General features: G+C 42.2%; 1 protein-coding gene across 1 annotated transcript in view; it reads left to right on the forward strand.

Annotated features, from left to right (window-relative positions):
• The window catches only part of Ltbp1 (latent transforming growth factor beta binding protein 1), a 448,854-nt gene extending 426,978 nt beyond the window's left edge, over positions 1-21,876 (forward strand). The window contains 3 exon segments of the mRNA XM_008849049.3: positions 12,887-13,009; positions 18,029-18,178; positions 20,464-21,876. Coding sequence (XP_008847271.2) covers positions 12,887-13,009; positions 18,029-18,178; positions 20,464-20,645 — 455 coding nt within the window. The 3' untranslated portion in view covers positions 20,646-21,876.
• The last annotated feature ends 298 nt before the right edge of the window (positions 21,877-22,174 follow it).

Here is a 22,174-nt window from a genome sequence, read left to right on the forward strand (position 1 = left end):
CAGGACAGCTGGGGCTACAGGGAGACCCTGTCTCAAAAAGACCAAAAAAAAAATTTTTTTTTAAAATATCTTAATAGCTAATCTAGCACAATGTTTTTATATAGTCTCACTGAATTAAGAATTTGGAATCTGCCTTAAAAACAATGAGCCTGTGATTTCCACATCTGTGCATGGCTCTTTCATGTTCCCAAAGATCTTAGCATAAGAAGTTTCATAACAGCCTCAGAGGTGCGAAAGGTGGCAGGATTTGACTCACAGACGACACTTGGAAAAAAATGCTCTGAGCAATAGTTGCAAAAGGCTTTTCAGCAGTCACGGTTTAAAGACTTTTCCAAGAAATATGTTTCCAAAGAATGTTAATAATAACTTTGGAACATGCTGCATGTGAAACAGAGGGCCACGCCTTGGGTGTAGGCAATCCAGAATTGTTCTAGTTTTGGCCCTGGTTCTGTTCATTGCACTGGACAATTTCCTTCAATCTCCTTTATGTAGAGCTGAGACCTCTTTCTGAGGTTATAGCAATACTCTTAGTATGAAAGCACTTATCTTTTTGACCATGGAATCTGAGCACTATGATTCAAGAGAGCAACTGAACATAGTATAACAGAAAACCAAGAAACTAGAAAGGTATTATAAGGCCACCATGTCTGCAAACAGAATGTAGACCGTGTGTGCCATGTTGAATGTATTCTGAAAAGGCAAGTGGTCCCTCTCCTTGGGGCTGAATTTTTGATATCCATGGAAATAGATTGAAATTAGATGCTATGTGGAATTGCTGATTTGCAATTTATATATTGTTCTTCGCTGAAAAGATTTTTCTTCATTTAAAAATCTACCTTTCACCCTTCACCATCCCTTCTATAAAGACATGATTGTGAAATAATTGGCAGTGAATTATCTCCATACATCTGTGTGATGCAGTGTAATCAGTCTGTTAGAGTCTTCCTGTGTGGAATGGCAGTATCAGCACCTGCCTCCAGGGTGCAGGGTGTTCAGCCATTAAATTGTGATTCAGCTTGGGCAATGTTGGTATACAAAAAATGCCTCATGGTTGAGAGTGATCATCATCAAATCCCTTTCCAGGAAATAAGTTGAGCCCATGATGACTCTGCCCAGCTACCATATTAATACATTGCTAGGAGTCTCTTTGGAGGGAGACAAGTATCAAAAGTGGTGCAAATGCTAGGTGTTGAACTGGCACAGCCCAATAGCACTGCACACTGACGAGATGCTGCTCGTGTGTTCCTTGGACTCCTAAATGGCCAGTGTAACTGGTGAGATGCAAGGGAAGCTTTCTGCATGGAGATAATGATCTGTGGTTGGGCTTTGAGTGAGCATTGAGTGTTTTCAATTTATAAATGTTAAAGCCTAGACCTTAAGAGATTGAGTTGAATATATATACGTGTCATCCCAAGTCCACTAACATTCTAGAACATATTTATTTATACTTTCTGCTTGTTTATGTCTCAAGGAAGACATTAAACTTATTTCTTTATATAATCACTGACAACATCATAAACACTTTTGCCTTCCTTTATAAATTTCATATGTTGATTTTTCTCTCAAGTACTGTAGCTGTAAGGACATCCCACAAGCCTAGGAAGCATTTTCTTCTTAATATTTAACCGGCTGTTATAAATCTAAGTAGTAAAATTTAAATACAGGGGCTGAAGGTGTAGCTCAGTTGCCTACCATGCAGGAAGCCCAGGATTAGTTTCCCAGTACCACATAAAGTAGGCATGGTGCACACCTATAATTCATGTACTTGGGAGATGAAGTCGGGAGGATCAGGAGTTCAAAGTCATTCTCATTCTGCACAGCAAGGTCAAGACAGTCTGGTCTCGAGACCTTGTCTCAAAAACAACACCTCCCCCTCCGCCCCCAAATAAACCTTAAATACAGCTAATTGAACTTTTTAATAAATTTAAATACAATTTACCTACTTAATCAAATTCTCTCTTAATTCTCATTCAATTTAGGACCTGAATCCTAAAAACAGATACATTACAAACAGAAATCTCAAAGCCTGTCTGTGAGATTCTGCCACAGGTTTTTTTCCAAACACAATAGAAAACCACAGTAACAAGGGGCAGGGAGCACCTCACTTTAAATAAAGTGTTAATATGCTAAGCTTAACTTGATAATTTCATAGTGGAACTGCCATCTTGGACCACTAGAGATTACTGGGTGGAGAAATTCAAGACTGTCTTAGGCAGTAATTAGAGAATCAACAGCTAGGACATGAGCAAGCATGCTCTCAGGATGGGCCTTCCCAGCCACACACTGAATGCAGAGTGTGTTTTCACTATTTCCATGTTAACAGGACCTGTGGCTCTCGTGTACTAATTTTTATAATCAGTCTCTTTCAATGAGATCACTGTTAATGTAAGAACAGCACAGAAAAAAACTCTGCCCGACTGTTTGTGGTCTCCCTTGGGAATCAAGAGTACCCTCCCTGAGCTCTTGAGCCTCCCCAGCATGCCTAAGGTTCCCAGCTAGACAAGGCTTTTGCAGTCCATTAGGGCCCCTATCACTAATGGACACTGGAGATGTGAAAGGGGCTAGATGACAGGAACAAATGGCAGCCAGGCCAGGTACAAAAGAGGGAATGGTAGATAAAAGTTCTGGAAATGCAGCTTAAAATGTGGTTTTAAAAAAACTGTTCTGGAAGATGCATTAGAGGAAGCGCAGTAGGCAATGAAGTCCCACGCTGCTTGTAATCATAGCGTAGCCACTGATTCAAAACGTATTAGGAGAAAAATAAACATGGTTTGCCTCAGAGTAATGATTGGCCTGATGGAGGGGGTCAGGCCAGAATGTTGGAAGTGTGTCCCTAAGCTGTGTTCCCTGGAGTGCAGAGCCAGGGAGCATCCGGAATGCTAGCTAGGGAGGCCCCACCGTGTTGCTGTGATGCACACTGGTTGAAGCCATTGCCCCAAACCCTCAAATGCAGTTACAGATCACTGTGAGGGGGTTTTATTAGCACATGAGCACGGGTGACTAGTTTTTATAATCAGTCTCTTCCAGTGAGACCACTCTTAAGGTAATAACAAGACAGAACAAATAAAACTTTGTCCAACTGTTTGTGGCCTCCCTCAGGAATCAGGACTCCCTCCCTGAACTCTTGTTCATGGGCACTTGTGAAACTAGAATTTGGGGATAGCTTAGATTGGGGAGTGGATGTTTTATCCACGCTGCTTTGCCTAAGGGTTGCACTGTGTGGGCGTGCTAGTGAAAGACTTGGCTACACTCTGTTGCATTACGCATTCATGGGAGGAAATAAATCTCTGGAAGATTGCAACCCCAACATGTCATATTCGAATCAAAGTCAGTGAGCCAAAGAAGGGAAACAAAGTCATGAAAACGAAGTAATCAGATCACAAAACCAACAGTCTTGTTTCTAGACAAGCGATCTCATGGTAAAAGGAACAGACTTGGCTGTTTCAACTTTCTGCTTTGAAATAGGAAGTTTGATAAGAGCTTAGTTTTTCTAGAAGCTCCCAGGTCAGCTGTAATAAAGGATTTACTCTGCTTTACATATTTCAAATACAAGTTGCTGGCTTTTTCTCCTTCATCATGAAATGGTTGAAGTCTGTTCTAAAAATGAACTTGAGAAGCGACTGGAGGCCAGCTGCATAGAACTGTTGAAAAGTCCTGTTCTGTGTGTAAGGTTTTGAATTAAGATACGGTTGTATTTATTCTGACCTTTTCTTAGTGAACCTCTTATAAGGCAATCATGGTTAGAGCTGCTGGCTACTGGGTTTTAAATACTAACTTCTGGCCAGTGTGGCAAGCCTGGCAGTGGCAGATGATGGGGGGATGGGGTGGTTTGACTTACTCTCTCCCTTCCTACAGCAGACAGATTGTATCCCTTCTGACTGGAAGAAAGGCATCTAGAAAGACCTTAGTAAGCAACGCAGTGGTAGAATGCTTGCCTAGCGTTCTAATTCAATTCCTAGCACCACAATTTAAAAACAAAACAAAAAACAATAACTCGTGTCTGTATGAATTTACAGAGAACAAGCGTTGGAAGGTCACTGTTTGCTCAGCATCAGCAGCCAATTCTTTATGAGAGGAGAGTTTCCAGAACAAAATTTAGCTCATTGGGTGGATTCCTGACATAGCGAAGCCACCTTTATGCTTCTTTCTGAGCCTCAAGTCTCAGGGACAGGCAGAGCTGTCACCAACAGCTGTGCTGGTTACATACTGCTCAACCCTGCACAATGCCATTCACTCAGTAATCTAGGAGTCCCTAGCAAGGACTCCTGCGAAAGAATCACTGCCAGGGTGAACCATGCTGGGACTGTAGCTGACTGAGCAGTGCAGGGGAAGAGGAAAGTCACTTCAAATTAAGGTAAATAGCAATATATGAAGAAATCATAGAATCAGATCTTAAAATAATTCCAGGGATTTTGCTTAGCAATGATGTCTTATTTCCTATAATTGAATGGAATGCAGGTTTATGAATAATCATATTGACTATTTGGTGTTAAATAACATTACACTAATTATTTAGAACTCACTCTTTGGGGATTGAAGAGATGGCTTAGTGGTTAAGAGCACTGACTGCTCTTGCAAAGGACCCAGGTTCGATTCCCAGCACCCACATGATGGCTAACAATCATCCGTAACTCCAGTTCCAGGGGATCTAACGCCCCCTTCTGTCCTCCATGGGCACTTACACACATTCAGACAATACACTCATGCACATAAAATAAAAATAAAAATATGAAGTGCCCGTGGAAGACTGAAGAGGGCATCAGATCCCCCGGAACTGGAGTTACAGGTGGTTGTTAGCTGACATTTAGGTGCTGGGATTTGAACTAGGGTCTTCTGCAAAAACAGCCAGTGCTCTTCACCACTGAGTCATCTCTCCAGTCCAGAGAAATCTCTTTTTTTTACAACCTTGAGCTCTCTACTTCTAATATTTGTTCCAAACTCTGATTAATATTAATAATATGAATGGTTTTCTCTGCTGTAAAACAAAATTAATAATCATTGTTAAGGAAAACTGAGAATTTCCCATCACTTGAGCTTTGGAATAGCATTCAGTTTCTCAGTTTTCTTGGATGAAGGGGTTGCCTGTCTGTGCTTAAAGCTTGTTAAATCTCATTCTGAAAACACCCAGGTGGGCAGCACCTGGTATAACAATGCTCTCTAGTGGCTTTTACCTCAAATTTCAACCTTATTCCAAAGGTAGTGTTCTGTTTAAAATATTAGTCCATACAAACTTGGGAGGGACTCTGGAGATCTTGTTTCCTCCTCTTACAAGTTAAATAGAAAGGTTAGATGAACTTCAGATGTAATATAATTGTATCCTTCTTTCTCTTGCCTATTTTATTTTATTTATTTTTTTTATTTTATTTTGCAGCTGCTGGGGACTGAACCCAGAGCCTCATGCATGCTAGTTAAGCACTCTACCACCAAGGTATATCCCCCCCAGCAGTTTGCCTTTTTGGATTCTTTGGTTTTGGTCTTTTTGAGACAGGGCTCCCTGTAGCCCCAGTTGGCCTGGGTAGACCAGGCTGGCCTAGATAACTCACAGAGATCCACCTTCCTCTGCCTCCCAAGTGCTGGGATTAAAGGCGTTTGCCACCATCCCTGGCTGCAGTTTGATTTTTTTTTTAATGTATATAGGTGTTTTGATGCATGTATATACTTGTACCCATGTCATACAATGCCTGTTGGAGGTCAGAAGAGGGTGTCAGATTCCCTGGAACTGGAGTCAAGGATGGTTGTTAGCTGCCATGTGGATGCTGGGAACCAAACCCAGGTCTCCTGCAAGAGCAGCCAGTGCTCTTAACCACAGAGGTCTCTTTCCAATCTTAGTTTGCCTTCATTAAAAATGGAGGCAAAATTCATATAACACAAAATTAAGCATTCTAATATGAATATATCAGTGGCATTTGGTATATTCTCAGCATGATACAACCTCCCCTTTGGCCTTAAGTATATGTTCAGTTTCTGCTTTTGAGTAAATTAATACTTGGTTAGTGAAGAAAACACATATACTCCTTATGGATATTTGTTTCTCCTACTTTGTTGACTCCTTCAACTGCCACTTCCAAGAGCAGGAACGAGACAATGAAATGGCTTGCCCATCCCTACTGTGAAAAACCTTAAGGTAGATGAACTTAGAAAGCAATTACCTACTCCTTATTTGAGATTACCTCAAAGTAAAGTTTAGTGACAGTTCCAAAGTCTCCAGTACTTAGAAATGGGGGGGTGGGGGGTGGGAATCTTTCATGAGGTCCTTTAGAAGGAATTCAGGTGAGCAGTAACTGTTCTCAGGCATCCCTGTGTGGCATAACTCTTAACAAGACTAGAAATGCTTGACTTCAGGTTTTAGAAGACAAAGGGGACCTCCTCTTTTGGCATTTGTAGCCAACAGATCTCTTCCATCAGCCATTCTGGCTGGCAAAGCAACCATCTGATGGGAAATGCTGGGAGGGTCTGGATTGGAAGGGTGACTTAGGTGATGGCAGGGGAGTAGGGGAACTTGATTGTGTATCACTGTGAGTTTCCTCTGAGTGTTCACATTTAGAGGCATCCCACAGAATATAAACCCTGCCAAGACTTTAGACTTCATTACTTCCCTGTCCTCCACAAGTACAATTTAATTGAACATTAAGCAATTTGATCTCTTTCACCTAATAAATCCAGCAAATTCAATAAACATAAATCCTGCTAATGATAGAGCTGCCCCTGGCAGAGCTGAGCTCATCGGCGTTCGTGGTTATGACTCCCCCTGGAATTCGAGTCACAAATGCTTATTGCTGGACACAGTACTTACCTGATGCTTAAGGTCTGGAGAGTGCATTGAACAACTTTCCTAGGGTGTCGGAAAAGGAGCTGTGAAATAGAATATGGTTTGGCAGATGGACCACTTCAGTTCAGATCCCTCACCTGGCCTGTGGTAAATTATGCCATAAACTAGTTTTCTGATGAGAAACAAAAAAGAGCTAATTACAGCTGTTTCTTGGGTGGTTCTGAGATTTATATGAAACTGTATGCAAAAGCATGCAGCGTCTGGTTCATCAGAGCTCAACAGGGCATGCCTGCTAACTTTCCTTTTTCTAATTGTTCTGTAGCAGGTGTCTATAGTAGTCGAGTTGCATGGTGCCTCAATGTTAACCTAATGCTCCCTGGTTTTTTTTTAACTTGGTTTTTACTTTTGTTTTGAGACAGGGCTTCGTGTAGCCCAGGCTGGCCTTGAGCTCCTGATCCTCCTGGCTCTTGAGTGCTGGGATCACAGGTGTGTACCACCACACCCAGGTCTTTCTCTATGGTGCTCTTGTACTTGGCACTCACAAAATGAAATTTCTCCATTTCTTCTGCACTTCCTCACTTCCAAATCCCTCCTAATTCTCACCTCCCATCCTAGTCTCAGGCTCTGATTGTGTGAATGAAACAATGAATGAACCACTTTTAATATAGCTAACCAAAGGGTAATACAAAGCTTGTTCCATAGATGGGAGAAGTGAAAGGCAGGGAAACTGGTCCACATCAAGGAACTAAGAAGTAGAGAAATAAGGACCAGAACCCAAGTCTGTTGACTCTAGATCTTGTGTGTGTGTGTGTGTGTGTGTGTGTGTGTGTACAAAGCTTGTTCCATAGATGGGAGAGAAGTGAAGCAGGGAAACTGGTCCACATCAAGGAACTAAGAAGTAGAGAAATAAGGGCCAGAACCCAAGTCTGTTGACTCTAGATCTTTTGTGTGTGTGTGTGTGTGTGTGTGTCCCTAATTTTTTTGTTACAGTTCTGGACTTTTTAATTTCAGGGAAGCAGAGTGACTGTGACTGCCTGTTCTATTTTGGGCAAGAGTTTCTTCTCTGAGAAAGATATACAATCCCATGTCCTGTTAATACCTACTAAGACCTCTCTGTCTCCTGTAGGAAAAACACCTTGCAGAGAAATATGAGTAAAATAGAACCCATAGCAGAAGAACTGGGCCCTGTTTCTCCTACATAGTCACATAGTTCAAATCATACAGTGCTGAACATTTAGCTCTGATGTATGAAAACCCAAATCCAGCCTCTGCCTCACTACTAAAAGCAGCTGAATTTAATCTGCCTCAGACGAAACAAAACCTTCACCTCCTGGGTTTCCTCACATGCCAGAGTGGTGCTGTGACATGTGACTGTCCAGGCCAGCCCCGAAAATATGTCTGTCATCAAAAAGGGGGATTTCCCACTGGGATCTAGTAACAAGCTAGCTTCCCGTTGCTGCTGACAGCAGGGGTCCCAGACCCACTGGCTCCAGGGGGTAATTTAAAAGAATTATTTTTTCATTTAAAGTGAAAATCAAAGCAACACCATCTGTCCTGTGAATCTTCCATGCCAGGGGAATGAGTGTGATCAATGGTCTGGATCTCATTTAGACCACTTAGCAGTGGTGTCCCCTGCCACCCCATGTGTCCCTTTTATAGCTTTGATCTAGGGCTGAGTATTTGTGCTTGGGAGGTGGGGGAATGCCATGAGTCAGGGAGGGACTTGAGGTGTGACTACTTCCATTTCCTATTCATTTCACATTTGTATTTGGCTAGATCCTGGATGGAAACATTTTATGGGGTCTCAGGAATGGTATTGCCTCACAAGAGAGGCCTCCTAGGACCTGCTAAGCAAAACCCTTTCTCTGCACCTAGCCCTAGACAACTGGATGATTAATTGCTGTTGATGTGCATAAGGAGAGGGAGTTTTGGAAAGCAAAGGGACTTTAAGGACAGAAACTGTTCTGTGCATATCCTCACGTTGTGCTGGAGGAAGAGGCAGCCAAGATTCTCCTGGGTTCTCCTGGGAAGTTATGAAAATAGTTCAGGGATCTGATGTTCTTGGCCTTGGTACCTGCAGCAGCTCTGATTCCCTGATGTCCCCTAAGCTAGACTCCAGCAGGGACCCAGCCCTCAGGGTTAACAACGACCAAGCACCTCCAGGCTAAAATGTGTTCCTCATGTGGGTTCTCCTGGGAAGTTATGAAAATAGTTCAGGGATCTGATGTTCTTGGCCTCGGTACCTGCAGCAGCTCTGATTCCCTGATGTCCCCTAAGCTAGACTCCAGCAGGGACCCAGCCCTCAGGGTTAACAACGACCAAGCACCTCCAGGCTAAAATGTGTTCCTCATGTGGCTTGGGATGCCAAAGGCCAGAGCATGCTAGAAATTTGCCTATGCTCAGATCCTGAGGAAGACCCCTTGCCCAAGCTTTATTCGAATGCTCTGAGCTTTCCCTTTGGCTCCACTGAAGATGTGACTGTATTTTCACCTATAAACCTATTCTAACCCAAGACCTTTCTAATCTACTCAAGTACACTCTCAGAAGTGGATAGCATCTTCTTTCTATAATCTAAATTTCGTTGACCTCATGCTAAAGTGTGCTATTTGAAAGCCAGGCCTGGTGGCGCATGCCTTTAATTCCAGCACTTGGGAGGCAAAGGCAGGCGGATCTCTGTGAATTCAAGGCCAGCCTGGTCTACATAGGGAGTGCCAGGCCAGCTGGAGCTACAGGGAGAACCTATCTCAAAAAGACCAAAAAAAAAAAGTGTTATTTGTTTATAAGTTATCACAGTCAAACCATATAATCACCACTTTTGTATCTTGTTGGAGACAATGTTCATGGACACATTTTTCTGTTTCTTCCATCTGTGTAAAAACTCCAGATAATCTTAAAGCAGAAGTAACAAATATCAGGATCCTGTGTGTCCATTGCTCCTAATTTACCACACCCCTCTTTGCCCATTGATAACTTTCAGTTTGAACATTAAGATTTATATATGGCTTACTTTGTCTGTTTCTAGATCTTCCATAGGGACTTCCTGATTTCTCTTAAAAGGAAAAAAAGTAACACCATATTCTTGGAATATCAGTTTATGAACAGTTCCATAACATTATCTCATTTTGCATGTCATGAACAGAGGTAGAAAATGAAAATTATTATTCCTGTGTGACAGATGTGGAAACTGAGGCTTGCCCAGAATTGCTAAGCTAAAAGTCAGCACCACAGTGAAGGCTCCAGCCCTGGCTTCTGCCTCCAAGGCCCATGCTTTTTCCATTTCCCATGCTTACTTTGCCCTTGACCCTGGCTAATAATCAGAGGCGTGCATAACGGGAAAGGCAGCATGCATGGATTAGGACAGACCTCGCCATGAAACTCAAAATACGTGTCCCTGTGATGACAGGAAGCTGCACATCTTCAGAATGTGTGATGCAGAAATGATAATTTGATACCCAACCGAAAATGTCCTGAAGCTTCGCATGTGATACATTGGAGACCGTGAAGCCTCAAAAGACAGAATCCTGAGTGACACTGCATGACAGGAGAAGAAATAAAAAGACTTGGCATTTGTCAGAGATACGAACTCCTATTTCTCTCCGCCCCAGCCTGAGTCAAGTGGGAAGCTTCTTTAGGTGCCACTTAGTAGTTTTCAGTCACAACTTAATTTCCTTTGTCCATACCTTTGTGTTGCGTCTTTACAATTAATCAATCCAAAATACTTTTTCCTGTAACATAATTCTTGTACCTCTATATAGCTGTAATTCAAGTGCAGCCTTTCCAAGAAGCTGTTTCTGGACATTGCCTGTCTCTCCTCTTCACTTGCACTTTGGGTCCCTTCCTCTGGCCCTCATGGAAGATGAGCGCTTAGAGCTGTGCGCTACCCCATTGCTTTGGTGAAGAACACAGGATCGAGGCCAGACAGCACTGGCCGGGCCCTTTCTGTGTCACTTGACACCCAGACCTCAAGTCTCAGCAAGATTCCCTAACAGCTGACAGATGTCCCGGAGGAAGATGCTCAGCCATCTCTGGATTGCAGTTTCCAAACTAACTACATGAATTAATTCATTTTTAATATCCACTTCCCATCACAGTGTGGCTTGGCTGTAAAACACTGAAAAAATCCTCCTTTTCAGATGTACAACAAATATATATTTAAAAAAAAATCAGGAGAGTAGATGACTTCATCTCTTAAAACTTGTAAACATTTGAACAATCTTGTTCTCAAAGGGAAATCCTTAAACCTTCTTTTCCAAATGTTAAGCAGAACTGACAACCATTTTGCTGTTTGAAGCTTTTTTTTGAGTCAAGGGTCTTTTGCCAGGTTCTGCTATTTCCTTAATGAAATTAATATTTCTCACAGAATAGTTTCATGCAAAAGTTTTGGGAACGTCGGTCTGGGTATAGTTCCTGGAATACTTGTACATAAGGAGACTTCTAAGAAGGGGCAATGGGAATCCTACCCTGTCCAGTGGTTCAAGGTCTTCAGTGGCTTTATGATTCCTGTGTGTTACTTGTAGGATGTGTGTGCCCACAAGTACCCAAGCTTTGACTCTTCACCCTCAATACAGGGATGGAAGCAAGCCTTTACAGTTCACATTTTCTATTTCCTTAGTGTGTGTGTGTGTGTGTGTGTGTGTGTGTGTGTGTAGATCAGAGAATTTGTGGCAGTTGGTTCTCTCCTTCCATCATCTGTGTCCCAGGGATCCAACACAGGTCCTCAGACTTGGTGGCAAGCCTCTTTAGCCACAGAGCCATCTCTCTAGCCCAGCGTTTTTCTTTAGTTGTATAGGATACAAGAGGAAACAAAATGGAAAACTCCAGGTAAGTGTTCCTTCATGTGACTACCATGAGCTTCTCCATCTAGTCCTGGGGCCTAGAACGTGGCTGCCTCATGTCATCCTGGCAGAGCTGTTGACCTGTGGGGAATTCAGACTTTTCACCAACTGCTAGCTGTTCTTCTTGGACAATGAATCTTCTCTAACTCCTACATTTGGTACATGAGCTAGCCTTTCTACAGCTTTGCTCTCTAGAGTTTCTAAACAACTGCTCTTTAAGTGTAGGAAGGAGCCTGAGACCATGACACACATGAAAAGCTCAGGAGCCCCAGAGCAAATGGAGAGCCAAGAACCCATGCCCCAGGGGGGTTCCTGTGAAGAGGACTAGAGTGGTTAGGAGTCCAGCAGCTCTGGTCAATCCTAGATTAGAGATGTGGCTGCAGGAAGTGGCAGTTGGAGGTGAAGCTCACTGGGGTAGAGACAGTAAAGAGCAGAGTTCCAGACGACCAGAGGAGAGCTCCTCAGAGACAGAGACCTGAGCTTCAGGAGAACACTTGAGGCGAGCCCTTCACATCGTCATTACTGACTTCAGATCTGGTGCTGCTGACACCAGCTGCGACTTCACCAATCTGTGCTTTTGTGTCTGCACCGGTGAAAGGCAGGTGAAAAAAGAATTTCATAGAGTGCTCTAGTGAGTTAATGTTGATTAAATGCTTAGAACAACACCTGACAGAGCAAGTGGTATGCAACCATTGACTTATTGCTGTGCTGCCACGATTACTGCACCCGTCCTTGTCATTATGACCTTCATCCTGCAAGCCCGTAGGGGTCATAGGACCGGAGGGTTATGCAGTTTTATGATAATTACAAGAGCTGCTGCTCTGTTTAAGCAGGGGAACTAGGAACATTTTCAGTTGCTGTTGTATCATGTTTTGAACCCCAGTGATACATTTTTCCTGTTCTTATGGACAGGTGGTTTTTCGCATACTAGACTGACTACTTTATACCTTAGATATTTTATATTAAGCTTGGATAAAGCTGTTCTTCCAAGAGACCTGATGCATTCTAAGGTGGCTCATTTTTTTCTCTTTCTTGCTATTCTGGGATGTTTTACAAGCTATTCAGCTATTTTAGATCTTCAGTTGAGAACCTTAATTATGCTCTACACTAGTATTCAGTGTGTGTAGACATGCAGAGCTCCTGTAGAACACCACTCAGGCATGTTCCAGATGCTTCAGAATGAGGTGTGTGGCCGGGTCACTGCTCTGAGATGCAATACTCATGTCTAATGCAACCCTACAGTGTTGGGCTCTCACACAGCTGCATGTCCTTTCCCTCTCAGATGACTACGCCCAGCTGTGTAACATCCCTGTGACAGGACGCCGGCGGCCATATGGACGGGATGCCTTGGTAGACTTCAGTGAACAGTATGCTCCAGAGGCAGACCCCTACTTCATTCAGGACCGTAAGCACAACTGTACAATCATGTTAAAGCTAAGCTATGGATCAAGGTTACTTAGTGTTTTCCAAATGTGATCCCTCGGAGCCTGTTCAGAAGGCAGATTTGTGTGTCTTAGTCCAAACTGCTTACCAGAACATCTGTGGTGGCCCCAGGGGGCTGTTTTTACAATCCCCCTGGGACATCTTGCCTGCTGCCCAAACTGAGATTAGTATTGCATGGGGGGGGGTTCTTTACCTTCCTTATGGTAATGAAAATGATCTTATTTCTTTTCATAGCAAGTCGTGGTCTAGCTCCAGAGTTTCCCTGAAAGCCTGCTTGTATTGTAAGATTTATCCCACAAGGAAATGACAAATATTCATGGCACAAAGTTGAACTTTACAAGTGTTTTAGAGTGGGTGGTCAAAAAAAAATGCCTTCTTGGTCAGAAATAAATTTTTAGAATATACTTGTGAGAGAATTTATTAAGTAAGAAGTGATGCATGCCAGCTTTTCCTAGATTTGCAAGCACAGCTTTTATGGGGGTGGTGGAAGTGAAAATAGTGTCCCCTGTAGAAAGGAACTGCCCCATAGTGTGGAGACAGAGGGCCCTGCATGAGGAAGCCACATGCAAACTCCGTGTTCCCATGGAGGACATCTGTGCTTTCAAATAGGGAAGAGTGAGGTTTGAAATGGAAGTATTAAAAATGAAAGATGATGGATACTAAGCTGGGCAGCTATACCATTGATACAGGGGAGAAACAGCATCTCCTAGAGGGTCCTTAATCTCATTCATAAAATAATTTAAGATTGGACTCAAATGGAAGTTTTAGGATAATTTTATTAGAATTTAAAGAAAAATCCTCAGGGCAGGCAAGCTGTGAATCTCAGTAGCTGCCTTGAGGTGAATGGGGGTGGGGTTAGGATAATTATTAGAATTTAAAGAAAAATCCTCAGGGCAGGCAAGCTGTGAATCTCAGTAGCTGCCTTGAGGTGAATGGGGGTGGGGGCGGGGAGCCATGAAGCCATGCTGGTTTAGAGCCTGCATCGAGGTCAGACGAGCATCCACATGGCAGGGAGGAGAAGGGAAGGCAACCCAACATGTTAGGGCAGCCCAAAGCATTAGGAAAGCATGGTTAAAAAGAGAAATAAAGAAGAAAAGGAGAGATGACGCTTCTCCAAGGAATTCAGAAAAGCAAAACTTAGTGTCACGTGTTAGCCTGTGATTTGATCCTCAAGAAATACCCCAAGAGGTGGGGGTTCAGAGTAGGCCATCTCATTAGCACCAGGTAGTCTGCCTATCTCTTTAGCATGACTTAAGGTGAACCTGACCTCCTAGGGCTGACCATGTGACCAGGTAATTACCTGAAAAAAACTGGGAAGTTAAGGTTCCATCCCAGCCAGATTATTAATTTTTAACCAGTTAATCTTAATGGGGCTTTTTGCCCCATAACAGCAAATTCGTTTACACCAGTTCCCCATGGACCACAGGCTTTGGGACTTGGACTTCCTTTGGGCCCTGTCACCTGTGTTCAGCGGTCAACAGTTGGGACTAGACTTTGAGTAGCACCCAGAACTTTGTTAGTTGCATTTGTGGATGTTGCCACAAAGTCAAAGGCAGAAGTCCTTCCCTTACATTTGTTTTCCATGGATATCAGGGAGAAGAATCCTTTTTCCCTCCCTTAGTTCTTGTGTGGCTTTTTTGCTTGAATCTAAGAACCTAGTAAGTTCTGATGAATGAGATTAAAAGCATAAAGTTTTATTAAATTTCCTTGTACACGGGGAGTTCGCAGAGTGATGTTCAAAGAAATGACCACAGCACAATGCTGTTGTCCTTTTTAAGACAGTGAACAATAAATTTGTTAAGGAATGACAACACACATGAATGTCTGGACTAGGCAATAACTTCTGAGGATGTTCCCAAGAGACCTATGGGGAGGATAGTCTAGAAGCCAGTGGAAGGAGTTACTTCCAAGTCTCTGTGACTGTAGCTTTTTTCCAGTTTGGGTATCTGAAGGCCTGCCCTCCCTAAAGAAATCTTTATGATTTGCTGGGAGTAGGAAAAGGCAAGGCAAATCCTCAAGTGATTTCAGCCTGAAAGAATCAATATACCAATTGAGGTTATTTTGAGGTGACACTCTCTTGACTCTTTCAGAGGATGCTGTATGCTAATCATCCAGCAGAATTACGAATGCTGTCGTTCCAGTGAGGTTGATTAGCATACACTTATGTGACCCCTCTCCAAGGTCCAGAACTGTCCACTTCTAGAGGGTTCCTGCTGCGCTTCCCAAGTATAACCAGTGTCCTGATTCCTAACACTGTATCTTAGCAGCCTTACTTTTCAGCAGCTACACACGACCCCTTCATGAGATAGGCCTGACGACATTCACAACTATGGTTATGCAGTTATACTTTATGCACATCACTGTGGGAGTTATAGATCAGTAAACCTTTTCTTTCAAAAGAAAGAGGGAAATAATCTCAAAATTAAAAGGTCCACAAATCCGAAATTGCCAGATAAGTCTTTAAGCAACTCTGACACATGCACAGCTGTGTATCACCTCTGTCACAGTACAGTTCAGACTCCAGAACTTGCTCATTGAAGTGTCCCAGTGTACATACCCTTTTTTAAATGCCAACATTGCTCTAAGCTTTTCTTCAGTTCACTACAAATGTTAAGAAACATGCTGATGTCCCATAGGTTTCTAGTGAGCAATGTAGGAAGCTGGCATGTGGTGCTTGGACCTCTATCTTTTATTACATCCTGGCCTTTACAAATTTTACATGTGGCTAGGTGCCTTTGTGCATACCTTTAATCCCAGCACTTGGGAGGCAGGGAGATCTCTGAGAGATCAAGGCCAGTGTGGTCTATATAGTGATCTCTAGGTTAGCTGGGGCTACAGGGAAACCCTGTCTCAACAAAACAAGCAAACAAAAACACCAAAGCCTCCTTACATGTTAGGAATACCTCCCAAGTCCCATCTGCTATTTGACTGGTAGCAAGGGCTCCTGGCCTGCTGCAGAAAGGATGTGCTGTGTAGCCAGTAACAGGGGAGGCCTAGTGATGCATCTCAGCACCTTTGTGGTACGCTGTCTGTTCCTTCAGTTTGAGCATTATTTCTAAAACTGAATTTGTTAGTTCAGGGATCACCCTATTTTTCTGCAAAAGGCTAGAATAACATTTTTAGACTCTGCAGGCTAGATGGTATGTTGTAGGTACTCAACTCTATCATGGTATCATAAAGCATCTCAGGGGGTTCCAGTGGCAACTGAAATGTGGCAGTGTTCATTTATATAAATAGGTAGCAGATCAGACTTGGATCAGGGCCTGTGGACCACTGGCCTGGTTTAGAATCCTGAAGGAATGTTTTGGGAGGTCTGGATATGTGTGGAGTTCCAGTTTTTAGTTTTACTTTTTATTTTATTTAATAATTTTACTATTTATGAAGTAAAAATGATTTTTCTGGATGCACCAGATTTGAAAATTGTTTCTTAGGTTATGATTTGATTTTCTTAAGTCTGTTATTTCTCAAATTGGCTTTAGATGTCTGTAATTCAATTCTTGATGGCCTGTTTTTTTTTCTCTCTCTTGATATTTCAGCAAGGGGCCATCATTATGAATGTATTAATTTTTAAAAGAATTTAGTCTGTTCCTGTGTAAATTAAGACCTGGTTCTGCAGAGCAATGATATTTTGCTGCCCCCTGCAGTTCCATTGGAGAATTACTTCAAAGGTGCCCCTCAAGGCAGAAACTTTGGTCTGTTTTTCCATTTGATTTGTGGAGAGGAGAGGACATGTGACAGTGTGCTTAGGTCATTATTTATTTATATTTATTTACAACTTCCCTCTCTGTGAAGACAGCTGAACACTGCCATGGCCAGTCAGGTTGTTTTTATATTATTAAAACATTAGATGTTGTCAAATGGATTCTGAGCTTGTTTCAACTATAAAAAGAGCCAAACAAGAGTTTCCTCTTTTTTAAGCCTTTGTTTTTCTAAACAGAAGTGTGAGGTACTTTCCCATTTATCAGGATGTTTTGAGTCCCTTCTGCCTTCAGTCTTTGATCCTGTAGAAGGAGCACTCTAAAGCCAGAGCAAATAGACCTTCCTGGGAAGGCCAGCCTGGCTTCTTTTAGGTTTCCACAACTCCATTAAAAAACATGTCCTTCAACTCTCTGGAATCTTCTTTGCAAATGCCTATGGAACACACTGGTCATGGAATCTATCCCAAAAGGTTTTTCTGACATCTGCTCTACCGAAAACTCACGAAAAATGTTCAAAATTTCGTTTTCCTAATTAAAAGCAAAAAACCCATACTTGTTTTCTCGTGATTTCAGAATAAAACTGAATTCAAGATGTCGGCTGATCTGTACAAAATTTTAAATAGTTTTATGCTTAACATTTTTGTACACAAGTATACCCAATATTAAATTCTCATGCTAACTTTAAGGTGTCTGAAGCAAATATATAAAATAAACTGTTAGATAAAAAGGTGGCAGGGGTCGGGATCACTGAAAAACAGAGAGGACTCTGGCAAAGTGAGAGTTTACTTTGGGTTTAGCGGGGCTGGGTCTTAACTCAGGAGTGAGTGAAAACCAGCAGCCTAATTGCTTCAGAAGGGAAGCTTAGAAAGGGAACAGAACGCAGAAAAAAGAATTTTTTTTTGCTGTTTGGGGCTCTTTTGGGGGCTGTTCAGGCAGGACGTGAGGTCTGTACCTGGTAAAACTTATCAAGGAAACCATCTACTGTAAAACATGTTTTTTACAATTACAGGGTTCCAGGAACCCATTGCAGTTACAGGGCTTGGGAAACCTGTTTGTCAGCCTGTGGAGCATGCTCTGGTGATTGGTCACCAATTCCTGGAGCTGCTTTTGTCAGCTTGCAGGTGGCTGGTATGCCTGACTTAGTTCCTTCTGGGGGCCTTATGGTGTCTGGGTTTGGGGTCGCCTGGACCTGAACCCTATCATAAACCATAACCTAAATAGTAATGCAGTCCTGGAGAGGAGGGTAAACATTTCTAACTGGGCTCCTGCCTTTTTCTTTACAGGGTTTTTAAATAGCTTTGAGGAGTTACAGGCTGAGGAATGTGGCATCCTCAATGGGTGTGAAAATGGTCGCTGTGTGAGGGTCCAGGAAGGCTATACCTGTGATTGCTTTGATGGTTATCATTTGGATATGGCGAAGATGACCTGTGTGGGTAAGAATGATAGTGTCAGATGAGAGACATTTTCTGACATTCTCTGTGATCAGCTCCTATCAGTTGAGTACATTTCAGACAGTGAGAAAAGATGTGAAAAAATCTTTAAGTACAACTGTGCTTCATGTCAAAGGGCTCTACACTTAAAAATAGTTAAGATTGGAGCTGGAGAGATGGCTCAGTGGTTAAGAGCATTGGCTTCTCTTGAAGAGGACCTGGGATTCAGTTTCCAGCACCCACATGGTGACTAACAACTGTCCGTAACTCCAGTTCCAGGGGATCTGATGCCCTCTTCTGACCTCTGTGGGCATTGTGTGACATGGGTGCTCTTACACACATGCAAGCAATATACTCATACACATTAAATATTTTTTAAATGGTTAAGATGGTCAATGTTGTGCTCTATTTTTTAATGGCAACTAAAAATCAAAGTTAATACCTCATTTAACAATCCATATAATGGGGCTAGAGAGATGGCTCCATGGTTAAGAGCACTGGCTACTCTTGCAGAGGACCCTGGGTCAGTTCCCAGCATGCACATGTGGCTAACACCCATCCATAACAACAGTTCCAGGATGTCCAACACTCTGTTCTGGCTTTTTCAGACATTGTGTGACATGGTTGCACTTGCGTCCATGCAGGCAAAATGCTCATATGCATAAAAATAAAATCAAAATATCTTTATTGATTTTAGAATTTCATACAACGTATTTTGATCATTTTCAGACCCTCCCCCTCCAACTCCACTCCCACCTACTACCCCCCCTTCATGTCTTCTATTATATGTCTTTGTGTTTTTTTTAAGCCTTATCAAGTATAAGTTGTGTTTCCCAAATGCTCTTGGATGTGGGGCTATCACTTGGAGTCTGGTCACCCTACCAGGTGCCCGTAAGGAAAAATGATTCCCTGTTTCCCAGCATCAATCAATCACTAATGGATCCTCAGACAGGGCTTCCTGCCCACCTCCTCAATCCATGCTGGGCATCTATCTGGCTTGGATTTGCACAGGTCTTACGAATGCTGTCAAACTGCTATCAAAAGTTCCTATGTGCGACTACCCTGTGGTGTCCAGACAACACAGTTTCCTTATATTCATCCACCACCTGTGGCTCTTACAATCTTACCACCCCCTCTTCTAAAATGAGACCTGCACTTTGGAAGGAGAAGGTGCAATATATTTAGGGTGGAGCATGCTACCATCTTATTCTCTGCAAATTAACCAGCTGTGGGGAGTCTCTGTGTTAATTGTCATCTGCTGCAAGAAGAACCTTCTCTGATGAGAGTTGACAGATGCACTCATCTATGTGTATAACAAGTCATTACGAGTTTATGTAATACTATATCTGTTTAGCAGAATGATAGTTATAAGCTCTCCTATGGCCTGTGACCTGTCTAATCACAGGTTCTTGGCCCTGATATCAGGATCAGGTGTGGACTCCATCTTGTGAATTGGGCCTTGAATCCAGTTAGAAGGTGGTCAGTTATTCTCATAACATTTGTGCCACTATTGCACCAGTGGGCCTATTTTGCCAAGCCAGTTGTTATTGTAGCTCACATGGTTCAGAGCTGGGTAAGGCTGATGATTACCTTTCTCTACCAGTAAAATGCATAGCAACTTCTAGTACTAGGAAGGCTAGCCAGCAGAGATGAAGCTTCAATGTCAGCACCAGCTTGGCTACTCCTTGTTTATTGTGCAATTCAAGTATGTAGTATCTTCAGTTATAGGGCTTATTGTCAACATGTGGTGAGTAAGCAAGTACAGTGGCAACAGCCAGTACTGTCTGAGAATCTTTGGGATCTCTGTGGTCAAGAACTTCAAAAGAGCGAGTCCATTCCTGACACTGGTTCTGCAGGGCATTTCTAGCATGTGAGAGCCTAGCAGATCACATATGGGATACAAACCTTTAACAAAATAACTGTAGGCTCCCAAGAAGCTGCTCTTAAGAGTTCTCACCTGCTTCGTTTCCCTTCACAATCTAGCAGTTCTCTTTTAACTTGGGAAGGAAGTTAGAAATAAGAGGGTCTCTCCAACTGTAAGGTTTGGCAATATAAAATGTCAGGCTCACAAAATGTTCTGTTAAATACAGAGAGAAATTCTAGACTCTCCCTGATGGTCTATTTTAAGATCTAAGAAGTCTTATCTTGCATATGAAAACAGGTAAAAATGGGAAGACTGTCCAGCTTATGCTGTCAGGAACGGTGGACAGCATGTCGGCTGGGTATCTGGGTACCCCTGTGAGTGGAATAGCATCAAGGATTGCTAACCTGTGGCTGGTTTATTGCAGATGTAAATGAATGTAATGAGCTGAATAATCGGATGTCTCTCTGCAAGAACGCCAAGTGCATCAACACTGAAGGCTCCTACAAGTGTTTGTGTCTGCCGGGCTACATACCTTCCAACAAGCCCAACTACTGCACTCCATTGAACACCGCTTTGAATTTAGAAAAAGACAGAGACCTAGAGTAAAGGAGAATCTACATATCGTATGCCCATATACTCTGCACTGTGTAAAGGAAAAGGGAGAGATGTTTGATACTTGAGACATTGCACCTAGCCTGGAACGTTGCAAAGACCGAAGCAACATGGGGTTGTGTAATCTATAAAAAACGGTGAGAAGATTGAGCAGGAGCCTGATGGATGTGACAGACCAAATGGACATTTCTTTAAAAAACCCAGTATATATAGTCTGTTCATATGTAAAATTCAGTGGAAAAGAGGCAGAACAGTGCTGTTATTTTAAACAGAAGGTTGTATTATTATGTTGTTTTGAGTTTTTTAACTATTGCTTAAGTTTGGCATTTAAATAGTGATGGAAATGTTTTATATAATTTTCTTTTATTGTTGTTGTGCAGTTCCTTAGCTACTGTTTTTCTTTTTCTTCAGAGTTAATCTCAAGTGCAAACTTCTTTGTTAAAATATTGTTAAACTGTATTATAAGTATTACACAGGGTTATGCTGTTCTTTGGTCTGGAGCCTTTGAAATACTGAAATTGTCTGTCCTGTGGAGCAGGCAGTGATTGTCCAACTTTCATACACTTTTGGATGGGGGGAAAACCCTTTATTTTCAGTGTATTGTCAGATTCCATGTCCAATTTTAGCCAAGCTGCTAGAAAGTCTCAAGTGGGCCCTTCACAGAAATGGGGGAACTTCTGAGCTTACATTAGTTTTGATACATGTAAAGTCAACGCAGAAAAATTTAAAAACCTGATGATCCTCAAAATATTTACCATTATATGTTAAACCAAAATAAAATCACCATTTTTGTAGGAAAAACCCCAATGTGTGACAGAACATGTTATATCCTCCTACCCCACCCCTAGTCCCTATTTCCTAACCAATGGTGCTCTATTATTGTAGCCTTCTATAAGGTCATTCTTGGTCTGATATTGTTAGGGGTTGAATTTTTCCTAGATTCATATGTTGAAGTTCTAATTTCCAGTCCAACTTTATTTAAGACAGGATCTTTAAAGAGGAAATTAAAGTTGAATGAAATCAGGTGGGTGAACTGTGTTCCAATCCAACAGGTGTCAAATGAGAAAATTAGGACACACATACACAAAGAGGAAGAAAGATCCCTGAAGATAACCATCTACAGCAAACAGAGGCCTCAAAAGAAAAGAAATCAACCCTGCCAAAACACTGATCTTGAACTATAGCTTCCAGAATTGTGAGAAAATAAATTTCTGTTGAACCACCAGTCTCTGGTACTTTGTAGTAGGCAACTCTAGAGAGTTAATACAGACACATATTATAAGGATAATGAACAGTATCTTTCAGAGTGCCAGTCCTGCCTTTACCAATCTTCCACAGTGATTGCAGTTGTCTAAAATTGAGTCCATTTTTACTTAATAAAACCATCTGAGCTTTGTAAAAACAAAAGCTACCTCAGCAGACAGAAAATCTGCCTCTGATACTTCCCCAAGAGGCCTTTGCTTCTCAACATTTATAGTAGACAGAATGGCACCTTAGGCATATCAGTGTTCTGATCTTTGGAA

Source organism: Nannospalax galili, unplaced genomic scaffold (assembly GCF_000622305.1).
Source record: "Nannospalax galili isolate Female #2095 unplaced genomic scaffold, S.galili_v1.0 scaffold344, whole genome shotgun sequence".
Taxonomy (NCBI): domain Eukaryota; kingdom Metazoa; phylum Chordata; class Mammalia; order Rodentia; family Spalacidae; genus Nannospalax; species Nannospalax galili.